General features: G+C 46.4%; 4 protein-coding genes across 6 annotated transcripts in view; 1 reads left to right on the top strand and 3 right to left on the bottom strand.

The window, feature by feature from the left end:
* Window positions 1-19,228, bottom strand: part of LOC115188735 (cyclin-T2) — a 142,994-nt gene that overhangs the window by 23,117 nt on the left and 100,649 nt on the right. The gene's annotated exons all lie outside the window — the stretch shown is intronic.
* Window positions 1,661-6,445, bottom strand: LOC115188739 (carbohydrate sulfotransferase 10). 3 transcript variants are annotated; one of them, XM_029747545.1, is made up of 6 exons: window positions 6,353-6,445; window positions 5,672-5,814; window positions 5,379-5,488; window positions 4,894-5,131; window positions 4,569-4,674; window positions 1,661-4,013 (listed from the first exon to the last, which is right to left on the bottom strand). In XM_029747545.1, exons 2-6 carry the CDS (start codon window positions 5,781-5,783, stop codon window positions 3,455-3,457), a joined length of 1,125 nt encoding a protein of 374 aa, XP_029603405.1. In that variant the 5' UTR covers window positions 5,784-5,814; window positions 6,353-6,445; the 3' UTR covers window positions 1,661-3,454. The 3 variants fall into 3 exon arrangements, with proteins under 3 accessions (XP_029603405.1, XP_029603404.1, XP_029603406.1); XM_029747544.1 differs by having other exon boundaries at window positions 6,298-6,400; XM_029747546.1 differs by lacking the exon at window positions 6,353-6,445 and adding an exon at window positions 5,892-6,080.
* LOC115188746 (60S ribosomal protein L31) lies at window positions 10,371-13,413 on the bottom strand. Its single transcript, XM_029747560.1, has 5 exons — window positions 13,318-13,413; window positions 12,776-12,879; window positions 12,392-12,517; window positions 10,693-10,805; window positions 10,371-10,442 (listed from the first exon to the last, which is right to left on the bottom strand). The coding sequence occupies exons 2-5, from the start codon at window positions 12,877-12,879 to the stop codon at window positions 10,411-10,413; spliced, it is 375 nt and encodes a 124-aa protein (XP_029603420.1). The 5' UTR covers window positions 13,318-13,413; the 3' UTR covers window positions 10,371-10,410.
* Window positions 13,450-19,228, top strand: part of LOC115188711 (cilia- and flagella-associated protein 47) — a gene marked incomplete at its 3' end in the record, with an annotated part of 42,884 nt that continues 37,105 nt past the window's right edge. Inside the window, 10 exon segments of the mRNA XM_029747437.1 lie at window positions 13,450-13,754; window positions 13,976-14,130; window positions 14,280-14,395; window positions 14,551-14,689; window positions 14,818-15,043; window positions 15,728-15,897; window positions 15,995-16,137; window positions 16,357-16,649; window positions 16,816-16,908; window positions 17,292-17,487. Coding sequence (XP_029603297.1) covers window positions 13,728-13,754; window positions 13,976-14,130; window positions 14,280-14,395; window positions 14,551-14,689; window positions 14,818-15,043; window positions 15,728-15,897; window positions 15,995-16,137; window positions 16,357-16,649; window positions 16,816-16,908; window positions 17,292-17,487 — 1,558 coding nt within the window.

The following is a 19,228-nucleotide window of genomic DNA, read 5'->3' as shown; positions in this document are numbered from 1 at the left end:
CTTGATGTCATTTGTGTATTGTTCAAGAGACATTGACTACATCCCCGATGGCACCCTATTCCCTATGTAGTGCACCTCTTCTGGGCTCGGGTCAAAAGTAGTATGCTGTATAGGGTGTAATTTGGGATGTACCCTAGCCAAACGCACTCAAATCTCTGAGTGACTTGTATGAATGTTTACTGTACTGCCTAGGCTACTCCACCCCGACATGAATACATTTCTCTTGAGGTCACTCAACTTTGGCAATGGCCTACTTTACTAGGACCTCTGGGTTAAACTCAGTCAACACCCTCAGACTGCTGTGCCTTAACAACACTCCAGTCTAGACACTTACCAACAGGACTCTGGCTGGCCTGAACATATTCCCATCAGGAGATGGATTTGACTCTTAAACTATGATGATTCTCTATAGCAGTGTTGAATTCTCTTAATGTATTCTGTTTGCAGGTTGAAAGATTACATGAATTGTGGTGGTAGGTCTAATTAGGGCTGGGCGGTGTACCGTTTTTTTGCGATATACTGGTATTGATGCATGAACCGGTTTGGGTTTTTACTTTACCTTCTACAACGGTATTTGAATGTTTGGTTTGATAAATGTGATACGCAGTGTGTAACGTCCATTTTTATAGTTCGCTACTTGAGTCATCTCTCCCCATGCGGCTTCCCACACAGACCGAGCCCTGCCTCCAGGTCCGTTTACTCAACGACCACGTTTAGTCTGCATGGTCTATGCAACACATGCAACAATGTTGATGCAGTTGTTACTTTGCTTCTTAATGTAAATCCCCTAGCGTTCTAGAATTACACTATTAGCTTGTGTTTCTTACATCTGACAACCGCTAGTTTGTCTTTTCTTGTTAGCCGCTAATGCTAATCGCTAGCAAATACATGTACTAGTAAGAGCAAACGTAATTAGCTTTTCAGCCTGATAATACCAGTGATGGTGTAGACCTAAATCAGCATGTTTGTGCAACATTATCTTCTAAATTAGATGTAAATGCAAAGCAAGAATATGTTAGCTACTTCATGTAACTAAAAAAGAACATTCAATGTAGCCAAAGATTATAGGGTCCCCTAGGAAACACCTATCAACACTTTAGTTCCTACACTGTCTCAATAACTCCTCCCTGGCATTTTCATTCATTGTCATGTCAAACAACACTGTATTTTATAGTGCCCACTATTATATAACTAGAATATACATTATATTTCCATGATTCCAACAGTTAACCCAAGTGTTATGCTCTAAATGCAAGTCAAATTGCAACATTTGGTTAAAAGTAAGGCCCAGATTGCTTGCCCATATCGTGTAGCCCTACTTGGCAGTGTGGAAATGATCTCAAATGCAGAAATTGATGAAAATGACTTTTTGGGGGTTTAAGTTGAATTGAACAGTATAAAACAATCAGAATGGAGAAAGACTCATTGAAATCACTTAGTATCTCTGTGTTGCCACCCTAGAATCACTCCCTACTCAGAAAGCACATTTAGAGCTTTTATTATGAAAAATCATTTAATACTGTGCTATAATATTTTGCCCATATGGCCCAGCCCTAGGTGTAACTGAATGAATTCTGGTGGTAGGTCTACTGCTAGAATGAGAATCAGGTTTACTGCAGGGTTTAACTGTTGTCGTACAGAGAAGAGCGCAAAAGACCAGTTTTATATTTTACATGAAACCTTTATTACTCAGTAACCATCACCTGTCCAGCTAGCTCTGTCAATACCATGTGACTGACCATACCAAACATTGGTTGATTAAAAAAGGTCAACAGGAAACTGTCACTCACTTCTCTTCATGGACGCCATTGGACGGTGCCGTTTAGAATGAAGAATAAGACAATTCATGGAATTCAATTGTGAAATAACAGTTCTGAGGATGAGAAAATGAAACCATTTTTCCTTCTCCCAGGTACAGTGCCAATGTAGTCTAATGTACTGCCCTTACAGGTGGCAAACTGAGACGGAAGAGGAAGCGAGGCGTCCCACTCCCTCACTTTATGGTTTATATACAGTCAAGGAACTAAGTAGACCAGACACAGCTGCTATCGCATTGGTGTCTACGGGAGAGCCACCCCTTAATTAGAACGTAAACAGCCTGAGTAAGACATCTTCGTTCATCCACCTTCTTTGACATAAGTATGGGTATAGAAGAGGGTTGGCTGTATGCCTCCAATCCATATTGCCATGATCCCATATTATTATGTGTCTGGGCTGGATTTAACTGCATTAACCCTGAAGGACATCTATATATCTGTCTGTCTGTCTGTCTGTCTACTGGACGGGAACATGAGGTAAGACCCAGGGACTGTACACCCCATGACATAATACAGGCATAGTATTATCCACTGTAGTAGCTTCAGCCAATCAGCAGGAGTTACGCCACAGTGAACCTTCCCCCCGTCACCTGAACACAGGCAGAGCTGACACTTAGACTCCTCCCACTCAGCGCATGTCAACCCTTTGAGGTCACAGAATCCCACCATTTATAAAGGTGCTGAGTGTTGAAGCTAGATGGAGTTGCTCTACTCTGTATGAGCAGTTAGACTGGAGGGAAGAGAGCTGGGGCTCTGATATTGTTAACACAGAATCCCACCATTTATAAAGGTGCTGAGTGTTGAAGCTAGATGGAGTTGCTCTACTCTGTATGAGCAGTTAGACTGGAGGGAAGAGAGCTGGGGCTCTGATATTGTTAACCGGTTAGTGTTTCACTACCATCTCTATAACCTCACATTCAAACTGATTCTGCTACGTTTCAATGGTGTGCTCAGCATTCAGTCTGGTTTAACCAGGCTACTGTCTCCCAGACCCACTTCAGTGTTAGTCCATAATGCAGTTACAGCAGCAGACCTGCTTTGTGTGGAAGTAGTGCAGAGGGTGGTACAATTTAGCACAGTTTGTAACAGTAATCTCTGGTTTAAATAAAGTCATTATTATAATACAAAAAGCTTTGTTAAATAACATTAAAATGTGGCACTTAATTCATTGGTCGTATGGCAAATACAGCCATTAGCCATGACCATAGTAACTCTCCATCACCTCGGTCCTCATGCTATTCATGGCCACCATGGTGACGGCTACCAGGAAGTAGAGGCATGTAGTACAGTCATCGCCCATGGTGACAGTTGCTAGGCAGAGGCAGGAAGTGTTGCTAAGTCGAGGCAGGAATTACCGTCAGCCTGGTAGAGGAGTGACGATCATCCTACAGCAGATCAGCACGTTATATCAGACCAACCTGTAGTCTCCATCCCTCCCTGGCTTGACCCCAGATGGTGGGGATCACCAGTCTCTACTATGGCTCCTAGTTAGAGCAGCCAGGCTAGGCGGCTAGCTAGCTACACCCTCCCTACCTCTTCAGTAAACCACACACTGATTAAGATGCATGTTAGATTAGAGAGACATTATATTATTATAATATCGTTGCAAAACAGTCTTTCTTTAGTGTCGTCGTCATTCAGTTTAGCAGGAAATCCGGGCTGGGGTAGCCGAAGAGGCTGAAGTCTCCTTGGTACCGGCCGTAAAGCCGCCTGACGTCCCGCTTGCTGATGCCTGAGAAGTAGCGCTCCACCTTGGTCCGGTTGTAACGGGTGATCCCTGGGGGGATGGTGGGGTATGATACCAGACGCTCTATCCCAGCAGCTTTCAGGATGTAGGGGGCATCGCGTTCTAGAGTTTCATGGTGCCCCACGACGCTGTACGTGATGTCACAGGGGGCGCAGAGTTCCGCGTACGTCACCCAGTGGATAACATGCTCCCCGAACTGACGGTCCATGCGGCGGCGCCCGGGCTCATCGCCCAGGTAACGGATGAAGTCCTCGAAGCGCAGGCCCGTAGACGCCTTGTTGTTGTCGTTGTCACGGTGACTCTTGCGGTACTTGCGGATGATGGCAGGAGCGATGTCGTGCTTGTACCAGGGCTCGAAGCGCGGGTTCTTCACAAACTTGTCCTTGAAGGCGGAGATGAGACGCTCGAACGGGTCTCTGACGATGAAGAACTTGAAGTACGTGGCTAACCTGGCGAGATAAAACAAAAAGCACAGTGTGAGTCCCATAGAATCAGAACACCACAATGGATACAGGGCAGGGCCAAACAAGTCAGTAAAGATGTTTAGCAAAACTAGCCGTCCTTCCTTGACGGAAGCACAGCTCTATAACATTTGAGTCATTCAGCAGACGCTCTTATCCAGACCGACTTACAATTAGTGCATTAACCATCTTATTACCATCAGGGGCGGCAGGTAGCCTAGTGGTTAGAGCCTAGTGGTTAGAGCCTAGTGGTTAGAGCCTAGTGGTTAGAGCGTTGGACTAGTTACCGAGAGGTTGCAAGATCTAATCCCTGAGCTGACAAGGTATAAATCTGTCGTTCTGCCCCTGAACAAGGCAGTTAACCCACTGTTCCTAGACCGTCATTGAAAATATGAATTTGTTCTTAACTGACTTGCCTAGTTAAATAAAGGTTACAAAAAAATAATAATAATTACTTTAACCAATCTAACTAATTCAGATCTGTGATTACTTCAAGGAAGGAAGGTAGGATGCATTTCTGAAGTATTGGAGCAGGGCCTTAACCTTTTAGTGATTTCTTTCTCCGTCAGAGAGGAGAGGCGGGGCAGTCCGTTCTTCTCATGGTCATGAACCAGGTTCTCTGGGATCTCCTCCACAGTGGAGAACTCTCCTGAGGGGCAAAAGGACAGAGAAGAATACTAGCTTTTTAGTCCTTCACTGGGATCGAGGCTACTACATCACTACAATTTACAGACAGATAAGCTTACATTTTGAGTCAACTTTTGCTCATCATCATCACTCACTCACTGACACTCCGTCACTGTCTTACTTCCTCTCTCACTCACTCCCTCCCACACTGACTCTCTCCCTACCGTCCTCTCTCACTCACCATTGAGAACAATGAGGACCTTCTTCCATTGAGTGTTGCCCACTTTGGGGGTCTGGCAGAAGAGGATCTTGTGCTTGTCGCACACAAAGATGCGGTCCAAGACAAACTTGTTGATTGAGGTGTGAGTGAGGTTCCTTAGGGAGTCGTTCTTACACACGGCTGACAGCAGCTCCAGACGCCTCGTCTCCACAGTGTTCCAGTCTGTTGGGTTGGCCATGGAGGAGGGGCCTAGTGAGGACTGACACACACACACACACACTTCAAGTAACTGATGATTCTGTTTCAAGGGCACACACACACACAAGTGTTCCAGTCTGTTGGGTTGGCCATGGAGGAGGGGCCTAGTGAGGACTGACACACACACACACACACACACACTTCAAGTAACTGATGATTCTGTTTCAAGGGCACACACACTTCAAGTAACTGATGATTCTGTTTCAAGGGCACACACACACACACGCACACACAAACAAAACACCTACCAGATCTGATGACTTGGGAGCTCTTCTGTCTGATTTCTGAGCTGGAAGTGATTTGATGGTCTTAACTCCTGGTTGAGTCCAACTCTGCATCTCAGTCTTCTCCCCATAGTCTGAAACACAAAACACTAAGAGATCACAAGACAATTCCAAGGAGGAGACTAGACATGTACATCTAACAGCATAGCTGTTATGTAACTATAGCTCCAACTCCAGCTGAACAATCACTGAAAGGTATAGATATCTAGTATTGATGAGAAGAAAAACTAAAACCAGGTTTCAGTCTGATAACTTACCATCCGTGGCTCTGGCGTTAAAATTGATAAACTTGTTGGCAAACACGAGGATGAGCAACACCCAGCCGCAAGCCCCGACGAGCAGCCAGTGGTGCCGCATCGTTATTTGCATCACCCGTGGGCCATCGAAGTAGCGACGGTACCTGCAGAAACAGCTGTTTAGCAATAGCAGCTAGTCTTTCTCGCCAGACTCAGCACAGATGAAAGGGGGAAACCTTACCATAATATTTGGACTGAAGGCTAGTTAACGTTAGCTAGTTGTCATAAGCTTTGGACTCAGACGGGCGCTCCACTGGGACAGTGAGGAGAGACTAGTTACTTAGCAGGCTACCTAGCTAGCTTAGCATCCATAGGCTACCATTTCAGCAGGCTGTAAAACTACATTACCATTTATGCCAATCACCAGCTAACTATAGGCGTGGTCAAAACAACTGTCCCTACTGAAAGCCAGGGCGAGATCAACTTCAGCTAACGTTAGCTTGTTGCTGTTTGCTAGCTAGCCATAATTCTGACCATTCCGAATAGTAATAATAGCAGGCGAGGCCTGCTCCTGAGTACGTTTGACTTGATCAGAAAACGATCTGATAGCTATTGTCCCATTGTACAACCCAAATGTGATGTCTTACCTGCTGTGTAATTGCAACTAATGCAATAGTAACGTTTATTGTGATGTTCGCGTACCTGTCCCGTTATTCTTCATGTTGTTGATGCAATAACACAGACCGATTTCGCCCCCTAGCGTTCAAATGTTTACACCGCACAACAAGACGACCCGAGAACTAGCTATGCAATTGGCCAGTGATATTAAATACGCCTGTATTGTTTTTTAAAACTCTACACAAAAAGTTGTGCATATGCTCACTGCAAATACAAGATGAGCTTAGCCTATGGGCTGCCATCATACATGGCTTCATATGACACACAATGCAACACTGACTACTCGCCCCAGTCATATCATGCTGCTGGTCATGTGTGTTTGGACATTCAGATGCCAGTGGGAATAAGTATCAGGGACAGAGGTATCAGTGTTGCACAACATACACATCCATACACACATATCAGGATAAGGCTTACCGTGTGAAATACTTATTTTATTAAATACATACAATTCCTCAGTTACATGGCCAGCATCATGGGTATTATTGGCATTGTTTGCATAAATGACATTGCTGCTGTTGCTCTTGGTCTTCTTGGGGAGCAGCTGGGCTTGGATGTTTAGAAGAACAGCTCATCCTTCCTTACAGCCCGTTGGATGTGCCAGGGAGGTTAAATCAAATCAAATTGTATTGGTCACGTACACATATTTAGCAGATGTTATTGCGGGTGTAGCGAAATGATTGTGTTCTTAGCTCCAACAGTGTAGTAGTATCTAACAATTCACAACAACACACACACATCTACAAGTAAAAGAATGGAATTAAGAAATATATAAATATTAGGACAAGCAATGTCAGTGGCATTGACTATAATACAGTATATACATATAAGATGAGTAAAACAGTATGTAAACATTATTAAAGTGACCTATGATTCCATGCAGGATTGAGTAACTGGGTGGTAGCCGGCTAGTGACAGTGACTAAGATCAGGGTAGAGTACTGGGTGGTAGCCGGCTAGTGACTAAGATCAGGGTAGAGTACTGGGTGGTAGCCGGCTAGTGACTAAGATCAGGGTAGAGTACTGGGTGGTAGCCGGCTAGTGACTAAGATCAGGGTAGAGTACTGGGTGGTAGCCGGCTAGTGACTAAGATCAGGGTAGAGTACTGGGTGGTAGCCGGCTAGTGACAGTAACTAAGATCAGGGTAGAGTAACTGGGTGGTAGCCGGCTAGTGACAGTGACTAAGATCAGGGTAGAGTACTGGGTGGTAGCCGGCTAGTGACAGTGACTAAGATCAGGGTAGAGTACTGGGTGGTAGCCGGCTAGTGACGGTGACTAAGATCAGGGTAGAGTAACTGGGTGGTAGCCGGCTAGTGACAGTGACTAAGGTCAGGGTAGAGTACTGGGTGGTAGCCGGCTAGTGACAGTGACTAAGATCAGGGTAGAGTACTGGGTGGTAGCCGGCTAGTGACTAAGATCAGGGTAGAGTACTGGGTGGTAGCCGGCTAGTGACAGTGACTAAGATCAGGGTAGAGTACTGGGTGGTAGCCGGCTAGTGACAGTGACTAAGATCAGGGTAGAGTACTGGGTGGTAGCCGGCTAGTGACGGTGACTAAGATCAGGGTAGAGTACTGGGTGGTAGCCGGCTAGTGACAGTGACTAAGATCAGGGTAGAGTACTGGGTGGTAGCCGGCTAGTGACAGTGACTAAGATCAGGGTAGAGTACTGGGTGGTAGCCGGCTAGTGACAGTGACTAAGATCAGGGTAGAGTACTGGGTGGTAGCCGGCTAGTGACAGTGACTAAGATCAGGGTAGAGTACTGGGTGGTAGCCGGCTAGTGACAGTGACTAAGATCAGGGTAGAGTACTGGGTGGTAGCCGGCTAGTGACTAAGATCAGGGTAGAGTACTGGGTGGTAGCCGGCTAGTGACAGTGACTAAGATCAGGGTAGAGTACTGGGTGGTAGCCGGCTAGTGACAGTGACTAAGATCAGGGTAGAGTACTGGGTGGTAGCCGGCTAGTGACGGTGACTAAGATCAGGGTAGAGTACTGGGTGGTAGCCGGCTAGTGACAGTGACTAAGATCAGGGTAGAGTACTGGGTGGTAGCCGGCTAGTGACAGTGACTAAGATCAGGGTAGAGTACTGGGTGGTAGCCGGCTAGTGACAGTGACTAAGATCAGGGTAGAGTACTGGGTGGTAGCCGGCTAGTGACTAAGATCAGGGTAGAGTACTGGGTGGTAGCCGGCTAGTGACGGTGACTAAGATCAGGGTAGAGTACTGGGTGGTAGCCGGCTAGTGACAGTGACTAAGATCAGGGTAGAGTACTGGGTGGTAGCCGGCTAGTGACAGTGACTAAGATCAGGGTAGAGTACTGGGTGGTAGCCGGCTAGTGACAGTGACTAAGATCAGGGTAGAGTACTGGGTGGTAGCCGGCTAGTGACGGTGACTAAGATCAGGGTAGAGTAACTGGGTGGTAGCCGGCTAGTGACAGTGACTAAGGTCAGGGTAGAGTACTGGGTGGTAGCCGGCTAGTGACAGTGACTAAGATCAGGGTAGAGTACTGGGTGGTAGCCGGCTAGTGACAGTGACTAAGATCAGGGTAGAGTACTGGGTGGTAGCCGGCTAGTGACGGTGACTAAGATCAGGGTAGAGTACTGGGTGGTAGCCGGCTAGTGACAGTGACTAAGATCAGGGTAGAGTACTGGGTGGTAGCCGGCTAGTGACAGTGACTAAGATCAGGGTAGAGTACTGGGTGGTAGCCGGCTAGTGACAGTGACTAAGATCAGGGTAGAGTACTGGGTGGTAGCCGGCTAGTGACTAAGATCAGGGTAGAGTACTGGGTGGTAGCCGGCTAGTGACGGTGACTAAGATCAGGGTAGAGTACTGGGTGGTAGCCGGCTAGTGACAGTGACTAAGATCAGGGTAGAGTACTGGGTGGAGGGAATCTAGTGATGCTGTTTAACAGTCTGATGGCCTTGAGATAGAAGCTGTTTTTCAGTCTCTCGCCTTCTGGATTATAGCAGGATTAACAGGCAGTGGCTCAGGTGGTTGTTGTCCTTGATGATCTTTATGGCCTTCCTGTGACATTGGGTGCTGTAGGTGTCCTGGAGGGCAGACCGCAACACCCTCTGTGGCAGCCAGCTGGAGAAATTGAGTGTAAATTTCATTTAAAAAATCTCCCCATGTTGCATCAGAATAGCCCATATAACTGTTGTGGCAGAGACGAGATGAGGAGTGTCTGAAATTTGCACTCAAAATGCAAAACTCTCCAGCTGGCTATAGGCACTGGGATCAGGATTCAAGAGAATTAGCATTTTTGGAAATGATGGGTAAACCCTCAAGAGACTATATTGGCTAACACAGATGACTGGTCAATAGATAGGGTTTCAATCACATCTAATATTTATTATATATAGTGCTTATCATCACAATGACAATCTCAAAGAACCTAACAAATAAATATATCATGGTTCTGGCAGTTCTTGGACAACGGTCTTCCAGAGGATAAGGCGTTTGAGGAAGTTGAACAAGGCAGTAGCTTGAGTCAATAGAAAAGGAAGGGAGACGTGTGAGGTGTTTGTGCGTTTATAATATCATGAATACAGTTACATTTAGGCACCCAACCTCATTCAGACATGCAAGTCACAGACCCTCTTCAAGTAGGCCTGTATTCATAACAGTTCATCTACTTGGTAGTGCAGGGATCATCAACTAGATTCAGCCTCAGGACGATTTCTTTGGGGAGTGGGGATGGTCGGGGGGCTGGAACATAATTACAAATCATTTGTAGAGTGCAAATTGACTGCAAGAAGCCAAAACAGATGTTTGACTAAAGCAATCATTTCAAACCTTGCTTACATTTCTATACGATCACGTATCTCTCTATTATGCATGGGAATACTTGGGAACAGATGTGAAATTAAAATCACTAAGAGCTGACTTCCTGGTGTTTTTACAATCTTATGTTCAACTTTCCACCCAACAAAAATTATATTTTATCTCAGGAAACTGGGGGGGCAAATAAAACCCGCGGGCCAAATTCAGCACGCGGGCCGCAAGTTGGGGAACCCTGTTGTAGTGTATAATAAAGACATCAGACAAAACTCATTTTATACATTTATTCTACAAGCGTTGAAGACAGATCTAATTCTCATCAACATTGACTGTCTGTAGACCTGTTGACAAAGGAAAGAAAAAGGTTTTAGCAACAGAGCGTGACAATAATAAACCTCTGTCTTCATCATCCTAGGACAGAAAAGATGATAAAACTAAATCTTTCATATTGGTGTATTTGCTATTAGAAAAATCAAGAACAAAACAGGGATATACAGTAATTGAGACTATCGTTGACATTTCAGCACAAGTCCGAATAAATTATACTGTAGCAAACCTATGAAGGCACATTTGGTATTGAGTACGCCTCACCTTTGTATGTTGTGACAGGGACATACGTGACGAGTGTGTACAGTTTGTTTGGGGAGTCTTCATCCTCATTACGCTTCCTGGACAATCGTACCCTCATCCTGTATGGCACATTCCTGTAAATAACATGGGTGAACGTTAGTCTCATCCTGTATGGCACATTCCTGTAAATAACATGGGTGAACGTTAGTCTCATCCTGTATGGCACATTCCTGTAAATAACATGGGTGAACGTTAGTCTCATCCTGTATGGCACATTCCTGTAAATAACATGGGTGAACGTTAGTCTCATCCTGTATGGCACATTCCTGTAAATAACATGGGTGAACGTTAGTCTCATCCTGTATGGCACATTCCTGTAAATAACATAGGTGAACGTTAGTCTCATCCTGTATGGCACATTCCTGTAAATAACATGGGTGAACGTTAGTCTCATCCTGTATGGCACATTCCTGTAAATAACATGGGTGAACGTTAGTCTCATTCTGTATGGCACATTCCTGTAAATAACATGGGTGAACGTTAGTCTCATCCTGTATGGCACGTTCCCTTACATAACACAACTGAACGTTAGTCTCATCCTGTATGGCACGTTCCTGTACATAACACAAGTGAACATTAGTCTCATCCTGTATGGCACGTTCCTGTACATAACACAAGTGAACATTAGTCTCATCCTGTATGGCACGTTCCTGTACATAACACAAGTGAACATTAGTCTCATCCTGTATGGCACGTTCCTGTACATAACACAAGTGAACATTAGTCTCATCCTGTATGGCACGTTCCTGTACATAACACAAGTGAACGTTAGTCTCATCCTGTAAGGCACGTTCCTGTACATAACACAAGTGAACGTTAGTCTCATCCTGTATGGCACGTTCCTGTACATAACACAAGTGAACATTAGTCTCATCCTGTATGGCACGTTCCTGTACATAACACAAATGAACGTTAGTCTCATCCTGTATGGCACGTTCCTGTACATAACACAAGTGAACGTAAGTCTCATCCTGTATGGCACGTTCCTGTACATAACACAAGTGAACATTAGTCTCATCCTGTATGGCACGTTCCTGCACATAACACAAATGAACGTAAGTACTAAGCAGAATGAAAACATGCTTGTGCAACAATATTTGTAGTGCTATTTGTGTCAACAACCATAAGTGGTTGTATGGGCTAATAAAGAGCTGTTACCAAACCAATTCCTCAAGCACCCCCAGGTATTCCACCTATTTGATATTTCAACATGTATTTGTTCCTGAGGGAGCACACCTGGGCCATGTTCCGTTGCCAAACGTTCTCGAACGTTGCAGATAGAAATTCCATGAACAGAGCCGATGTGATTCCTATTTCTACATGTCAGAGAGGCATGTTTGATCAATATAGCCTATTTCTATCTGAATGTTTCAAAACGTTTAGTCCTGCTGAAAGTGCCAGATTCAACTAAAGGGCTTAGTGATTGTTTAACCAACTCAATGTGGTTTGGGAAACACAAGTACAGTAATACCTGATTCATATGATAACAGGGGTGTATTCACTACAAACCAAATGGAAGCAAACAGCAGAAACGGGGAGAAACTTATCTGAACTTGTCCAATAAAAACCCCATGTGTACTGTTGCAAAACATTCTGCTACAGTGTGCACTAATGAATACACCCGATGAATCTTAAAAACAGGCGTCTCATTAGTCCTTACTTGACGCCTTTGGTCCACACAGCCTTGTTCAGGCGGGTGTCGATGCGTACATCAGGAGTCCCCATCTCCTTCATGGCGAACTTGCGGATCTCCTTGAGAGCGCGAGGAGCTCTCCTCTTGAAGCTCCTGTAGAGGGAAGGAACCTTCTGATCAAGACCAGCCACAGGGAACTAACAAAAACTAGCCTACATCTTGAGGGACACCTGCCAATTTAGAGGAACAGCAGATTTGTCAACAGCCATGCTCTGTGGTGTAAATACTCCCATATGTCACACCAGACCATATCCTCTGGTACTGATGAAAAACGAAGTGTTTTGAGGAAGCTGAGCCAACATTGACCCGGCTTCTGTTGGTGAATTTGTCCATTTGCACCACAGTACTTACACTCCATGGATGCGCTTGTGGATGTTGACGGTGTATTCTCTGGTCACCACCTCATTGATGGCTGAACGCCCCTTCTTCTTCTCTCCCTTCTTGGTAGGCGCCATCTGAAAAGACAAACCGGGACGGTTCAAGTTGAGATTGTCCCATACAAAGTAAAACGCCAGACCTGCTAGGCTAACGTTAGCTAGCTAGCCAGGTACACTAACGTCCAAAACAGGAAAACATCCCTGCTCCACCGAAACAAAAATGTCTCATGAAAATGGCTAAATGTAACCATTCATTGGACTGCCTGTCGTTAGCTGGCAAACGTACATGTTATGTCTGGTAGCTAGCCAGCTAGCATGTTACGGAGCCTGTGGTGTGTACGGTAACTAAAGTTCTATTTTTGTTAACTAAATGAATGCACAATGCATCTCAAACTCAAACCCGATTGACAATGAGGTACACAACTATGGATTTGGACAATGAAAATATGTGTTTTATGCATAAATACTGCAGGATGGAGTTAGATTGTACGAGGATTATCAATCAGCCAAACTCACTTTGGTGGGGAACTGTTGAAAAGGAAGGACCGGAAAAGTGGATCTTGGTTACCGGAAATAGATCCGGCTGAATGTTGTCCGTAGAAAACAAGTACCTTTTACAATGTTCCTACGTCTTGTTGCCATGGTAACCACGAACGCTACACTGTATCGGTATGTGGTTAGCTTTATACATTGAAACATTACTAGTGCAGAAAAGGAAGCCTATTTCATGGATAACGTAGGACCAAAACCTGAACTGGGATAAGCCGTCGAATTTTGCTATTAGTCTCTCAACTTTTAGCTATAACAATATGGCAACGAATTATGTTACAATTAATCCCCCGGTTGTTGAGTTTACCGACGTAAAAGCAGGGAAGGTTTACAAGACCACTGTCACGGTGACCAACACTGGAATTACCTCGAAAAGAATGAGACTGCTTGAACCCACATCAAAGGTGAAATCCTTTCTGCAGTGCTGCCTGTCAGCTGTCTCTGGGTGTAACACGTTAGTAAAGTTCAGAGCAACTTGTGCTTAGTTTTCATTACGCTTTTGTCCTATTCTAACTAATAAACTCATTTTGATTGATGCAATACATTATTATACACTTTTGTTACTTCCACCCTTCATACTGCCTCTCTTCTTTAATTTTATCAACCCGTTGTCCTACCACTCAAGCTGTTCAAATTCAGGGTGACAAACACAGAAACCCCCATTGCTGCTGGATTGTCCCTGAGTGGCAGTCTAGAGTTCAGGCCTGAGAAAGATGAGGATGTCTGTGACCGTCTGCTCCTTGTCCTGGAAGACAAAGCCATGGAGATCCCCCTCTTAGCGTAAGTAGAGTCATATATACACCTGCTATAACAGAACTCATTCATGTAATAGCTTTCTCGGGTTCCACCAGACATGTGCCTAGGCATTAGCGGGATAATGCAATCTTCAGCTCTCATCCAAGGTTACTTATATTTGGGCTTTCCTGCAGGTTCTCCCCAGCGTGTTCTCTCACCATGGAATCTCTCGTTGATTTCGGCTCTGTGATGGCAAACAGTCAGGTGATCAGCAAAGTGGTGGAATTGACCAATCAGGGATCTGCTCCAGGTATTACGCTTTTGCCTCTCCCATTGAACCCACTTCTGTAAACTTGCTTTGATTGATTTTAGTTGATATTTGCAGTAATCTACTAGATTTTTTTATAGTATTTTTATTATTGTTATATTAATTGTTTGCTGTTCATGCCCTTGGCCTTGTTGAAGGAGCTTTTCAGGTGCTGTATGATGGAGACCAGTCCATCAGGCTCTCTCCCAGCAGTGGCGTCCTGCAGCCTGGCACAACCCAGTGGCTGAAGGTGGAACTCTGCACTGACAGACCCACGAGGGTCAGAGAGGAGGCCCAGTAAGGAAACTAGAGACTGTTGAACATCATCTCAAACGCTCCACCTTATTCTGCTTAGTGTTACTTATGGTTCTTTGTTTGTGCATTTTGTGTGTGTTTATTGAGTTCCCTCCTTCCCTTTCTCTCAGGGTGAAGCTGCAGAACAGTAAGGACGTGGTCCTGAAGATCAGGGCTGATGTTTTGGAGCAGAGCCTGGAGCTCCAGGACCTAGAGGGGGAGAGGTTGTCCTGCCTCCGTTTCGGACCCGTCTTCTTTGGGACGTCCCGGGTGGAAAAGGTGGTTCTGGTGAACAATGGACCACAGGCCTGCGACTGGATGGTGGTGCTGCAGGATGATGCTTCAGGGACAGAAGTGGTACGCACACACATGCACCAAACGCACACAGAGAGAAAACACAGACACATGTCCCTGGATGGGAGACCAGATGCTGCTGGAAGTGGTGTTGGAGGGCCAGTAGGAGGTACCCTTTCCTCTGGTCTAAAAAAAATGCCCCAACGCCCCACTGCCCTCTTTCGGATGGGACGTTAAAAGGGTGTCCTGACTCTCTGTGGTCACTAAAGATCCCATGGCACTTATCGTACAAGTAGGGGTGTTAACCCCGGTGTCCTGGCTAAATTCCCAATCTGGTCTTCATACCATCATGGTCACCTAATCATCCCCAGTTTACAATTGTCTCATTAAAATAATGTTAAATACATTTTTTGGACATATTTCACACTGAAGTGCAACTAAACTGTGTTTTTAGATCCCTATCGTTAAGCCTGATACACTTTTGTATTGCTGTGTGTGTGTGTGTGTCTGTGTGTTTGTGTGTGTGTCTGTGTGTGTGTGTGTGTCTGTGTGTTTGTGTCTGTGTGTGTGTCTGTGTGTGTGTGTCTGTGTGTCTGTCTGTGTGTGTCTGTGTCTGTCTGTGTGTGTCTGTGTGTCTGTCTGTGTCTGTGTGTGTCTGTGTGTGTGTGTGTGTTTGTGTGTCTGTGTGTGTGTGTGTGTGTGTGTGTGTGTCTGTGTCTGTGTCTGTGTGTGTGTGTGTTTCATCAGGGCTTTGACCTCCAGAGGAGTACAGACGCAGCGCTGCTAGACAGGAGTGTTCGTAACAGGGCCCCCCCTGTGGATCCCTCCACTGTGATCGCCTGTGTGCCCAACGAGGGACGACTGAGACCCTACGACAAAACCACTCTGTGGGTCTGCTTCCGTCCTATCAGCAGAAGGTATACAGCCCTCCTTTGTGTGTGTGTCTATGTGGGGGTATAAATGTGTATAAAGATATTATAACAGGCAGTATATAATGGTTGTTCTGTTCTTCAGAAGGAGCAGGGAGGAGCAGAAGACCAGTGGGGCCTCAGCAACAGCCAGTAAACAAGACTACTCACTCTTCCTCAAGTTTCAGACTTTGGGAAGTAAAGATGGCTTCAACCACCAGCAGCACTCCACTGTACTTCCCCACAATGGTACAGCAAGCCTCAATCTGTTCCTTACCAATAGCAGGAACAATATGCTGCAATACAATAATGTATATTACATCATTAGTAAAAACAACAATTGAAGCCATTCTCTGGTGAGGGATACTGACTGACATGTGTACAACAGCTATCACAGAAATGTTGTGCTTGATCTGGGACTGTCTTGTCCTTGACCCCTGACCTCTAAGCCCTGACCTCTACCCCCAGGTTACTGTGTGGAGCTGGCGGTGACTGGCTCAGCCCTCCCTGTCTCCCTGGTGCCCAGCCCCGGCCACAGCTTCAACTTCCAGCAGTGCCTGATGGGAGAGCGTGTGGACGTCCTGTGTGTGCTCCACAACCTCTCCCCTCTACTCCCTGTCACCTTCAAGTTCCGAAAGATGGCCAACTTCATCAGTGACCCTCCTAGTGGGACCATCTCCCCAGGGCAAAGCCAGGTAGACAGATGGTCAACTTCATCAGTGACCCTCCTAGTGGGACCATCTCCCCAGGGTAGAGCCAGGTAGACAGATGGTCAACTTCATCAGTGACCCTTCTAGTGGGACCATCTCCCCAGGGTAGAGCCAGGTAGACAGATGGTCAACTTCATCAGTGACCCTCCTAGTGGGACCATCTCCCCAGGGTAGAGCCAGGTAGACAGATGGTCAACTTCATCAGTGACCCTCCTAGTGGGACCATCTCCCCAGGGTAGAGCCAGGTAGACAGATGGTCAACTTCATCAGTGACCCTCCTAGTGGGACCATCTCCCCAGGGCAGAGCCAGGTAGACAGATGGCCAACTTCATCAGTGACCCTCCTAGTGGAACCATCTCCCCAGGGCAGAGCCAGGTAGACAGATGGTCAACTTCATCAGTGACCCTCCTAGTGGAACCATCTCCCCAGGGTAGAGCCAGGTAGACAGCCCTGGTCCAAGCTCAGATGGCTCCTTATTTTGGCCAGAGGAAAGTAGTCCACTATACAGAGTGGCTGGGCCCTAAAGTTGTACATTATATAGGAAATAAGGAGCCATTTTGGAGACAACCCCAGTCTCCTCCCAGCATCCTCTCTGACAGAACAGACAGAGAGGATGAATTATCAATATCCTCGATATCCTCCCTGAGTCTGAAAGAAAGCTGATCAGAATCATTGATCTGTGTTTTTGTCCAGGACGTGGTGCTGTCCTTCACCCCCCACCAGATGGGGACGTTCAAGGTGAAACAGGTGCTGGAGGTGCTGGGTCAGGTGGTACACCTGGGGCCCTCCTCCATCAAGCTCCGCCTCCGCAGCTTCCACACCGTCACCCTGCACCTGTCAGCCGTTTGCCGGGCGCAGACCGCATGCGCGACACCCAAACTCAATCCTGGTGAGACCCAACACCACCCCCTGCACACAGCCGGCACACTGAACCCCTCACTGCCCTGTCCACTGATCTCCTTCCTATACTGTATAGTTCACACTGAACCCCTCACTGCCCTGTCCACTGATCTCCTTCCTATACTGTATAGTTCACACTGAACCCCTCACTGCCCTGTCCACTGATCTCCTTCCTATACTGTATAGTTCACACTGAACCCCTCACTGCCCTGTCCACTGATCTCCTTCCTATACTGTATAGTTCACACTGAACCCCTCGCTGCCCTGTCCACTGATCTCCTTCCTATACTGTATAGTTCATACTGAACCCCTCGCTGCCCTGTCCACTGATCTCCTTCCTATACTGTATAGTTCACACTGAACCCCTCGCTGCCCTGTCCACTGATCTCCTTCCTATACTGTATAGTTCACACTGAACCCCTCACTGCCCTGTCCACTGATCTCCTTCCTATACTGTATAGTTCACACTGAACCCCTCGCTGCCCTGTCCACTGATCTCCTTCCTATACTGTATAGTTCACACTGAACCCCTCGCTGCCCTGTCCACTGATCTCCTTCCTATACTGTATAGTTCACACTGAACCCCTCACTGCCCTGTCCACTGATCTCCTTCCTATACTGTATAGTTCACACTGAACCCCTCACTGCCCTGTCCACTGATCTCCTTCCTATACTGTATAGTTCACACTGAACCCCTCACTGCCCCGTCCACTGATCTCCTTCCTATACTGTATAGTTCACACTGAACCCCTCGCTGCCCCGTCCACTGATCTCCTTCCTATACTGTATAGTTCACACTGAACCCCTCGCTGCCCCGTCCACTGATCTCCTTCCTATACTGTATAGTTCACACTGAACCCCTCGCTGCCCCGTCCACTGATCTCCTTCCTATACTGTATAGTTCACACTGAACCCCTCGCTGCCCCGTCCACTGATCTCCTTCCTATACTGTATAGTTCACACTGAACCCCTCGCTGCCCCGTCCACTGATCTCCTTCCTATACTGTATAGTTCACACTGAACCCCTCGCTGCCCCGTCCACTGATCTCCTTCCTATACTGTATAGTTCACACTGAACCCCTCACTGCCCCGTCCACTGATCTCCTTCCTATACTGTATAGTTCACACTGAACCCCTCACTGCCCCGTCTACTGATCTCCTTCCTATACTGTATAGTTCACACTGAACCCCTCACTGCCCCGTCCACTGATCTCCTTCCTATACTGTATAGTTCACACTGAACCCCTCGCTGCCCCGTCCACTGATCTCCTTCCTATACTGTATAGTTCACACTGAACCCCTCGCTGCCCCGTCCACTGATCTCCTTCCTATACTGTATAGTTCACACTGAACCCCTCACTGCCCCGTCCACTGATCTCCTTCCTATACTGTATAGTTCACACTGAACCCCTCACTGCCCTGTCCACTGATCTCCTTCCTATACTGTATAGTTCACACTGAACCCCTCACTGCCCTGTCCACTGATCTCCTTCCTATACTGTATAGTTCACACTGAACCCCTCACTGCCCTGTCCACTGATCTCCTTCCTATACTGTATAGTTCACACTGAACCCCTCACTGCCCTGTCCACTGATCTCCTTCCTATACTGTATAGTTCACACTGAACCCCTCACTGCCCTGTCCACTGATCTCCTTCCTATACTGTATAGTTCACACTGAACCCCTCACTGCCCTGTCCACTGATCTCCTTCCTATACTGTATAGTTCA

Source organism: Salmo trutta, unplaced genomic scaffold (assembly GCF_901001165.1).
Source record: "Salmo trutta unplaced genomic scaffold, fSalTru1.1, whole genome shotgun sequence".
Taxonomy (NCBI): domain Eukaryota; kingdom Metazoa; phylum Chordata; class Actinopteri; order Salmoniformes; family Salmonidae; genus Salmo; species Salmo trutta.
The sequence above is the reverse complement of the archived record's forward strand: the minus strand, read 5'-3'. Positions and strand labels throughout refer to the sequence as shown.